This window comes from Gossypium hirsutum, chromosome D06, assembly GCF_007990345.1.
Source record: "Gossypium hirsutum isolate 1008001.06 chromosome D06, Gossypium_hirsutum_v2.1, whole genome shotgun sequence".
NCBI classification, from domain to species: domain Eukaryota; kingdom Viridiplantae; phylum Streptophyta; class Magnoliopsida; order Malvales; family Malvaceae; genus Gossypium; species Gossypium hirsutum.
This window is the reverse complement of record NC_053442.1, coordinates 773301-774301: the sequence shown is the minus strand read 5'-3', so window position 1 is coordinate 774301 and position 1001 is coordinate 773301. Positions and strand designations below refer to the sequence as shown.

Genomic DNA, 1001 nt, shown 5'->3' with positions numbered 1-1001 from the left:
AATCAAAGATCAAGTATCAAATTGTATATTATCAAAGTTCATGTATAATTATGAGATTTGTCCCTTAATACTATATAAAGTAGATGAAATCAAATTAAATCTCAAATTTCAGTATATTTTGAGGGGCTAAAACTAGAATTAAACCATTTTCTCTCCCTTTCTCTCCACTATATAAGTGCCACCAACATTCTATTTTGGACATACAAAATCATCTCTAAAAATTTCATCCCCTTTTCTATTTTTTCTCTCTTAAACTTTTGAGAGTCAGCAAAAATGGGTTCAAGTTCGACCTGGACACCAAAGCAAAACAAGTTGTTCGAAAATGCTTTGGTAATTTACGACAAGGAAAGTCCGGACCGGTGGCAGAACCTGGCCAACGCTGTCGGGGGCAAAACCGTGGAGGAAGTGAAGATGCATTACTACAATCTTGTTGAAGACATCAAGCAGATTGAGTCTGGCAATGTGCCTTTACCCCCTTATGGTAAGAAACCAGGAGGAGGTAGCAAAGGATATAATTGCATGGATAGCGTACAAAGGTAGGGTTGGTAAAATACGAACCATTTTACGATTTTTTTAAAATAGTAGATGGAAATAATGAAATGGGATAGTTATGATAAATGCCTTTTTTTTGTTATTATTTATGTTTTGTTACTCAATTTTTAAAATTGTTATTTTACTTTTTATAATATTTTTAAGTATTATTTTGATTGAATTCGATATCATTAGTCAATTGAATAACAACTTAATCGATAAAGAAATATATAAAAATTCAAATATTAAAATAGAATCTACGTGGTTATAAAGACATTTATATATTATTATCATTTTAAAAATAAAAATATATATTAATTTTTACGAACTTTGTGGTAGACCTGATCATGGGTTGGATCACTTGCCCAAGCCTAAAGGCTTATTTGAAAAGTGAGAGGGTTTGAGCAAAAATATAGGCTCGAAAAATGATGTTGGACAAAAAATAAGGCTCATTTTCTAAACTCAAATCA

The 1001-nt window shown here is 31.0% G+C and overlaps 1 protein-coding gene across 1 annotated transcript; it reads left to right on the top strand.

Moving 5' to 3' along the window:
- Positions 1-214: 214 nt before the first annotated feature.
- Positions 215-648, top strand: LOC107940089 (protein RADIALIS-like 3). The gene has a single exon (XM_016873510.2). It carries the CDS (start codon positions 274-276, stop codon positions 538-540), a length of 267 nt encoding a protein of 88 aa, XP_016728999.1. The 5' UTR covers positions 215-273; the 3' UTR covers positions 541-648.
- Positions 649-1001: the final 353 nt, after the last annotated feature.

What these genes read in the sequence shown, in the direction of transcription:
- LOC107940089 (XM_016873510.2), top strand. Translation starts at nt 274, where the DNA reads ATGGGTTCAAGTTCGACCTGGACACCAAAGCAAAACAAGTTGTTCGAA.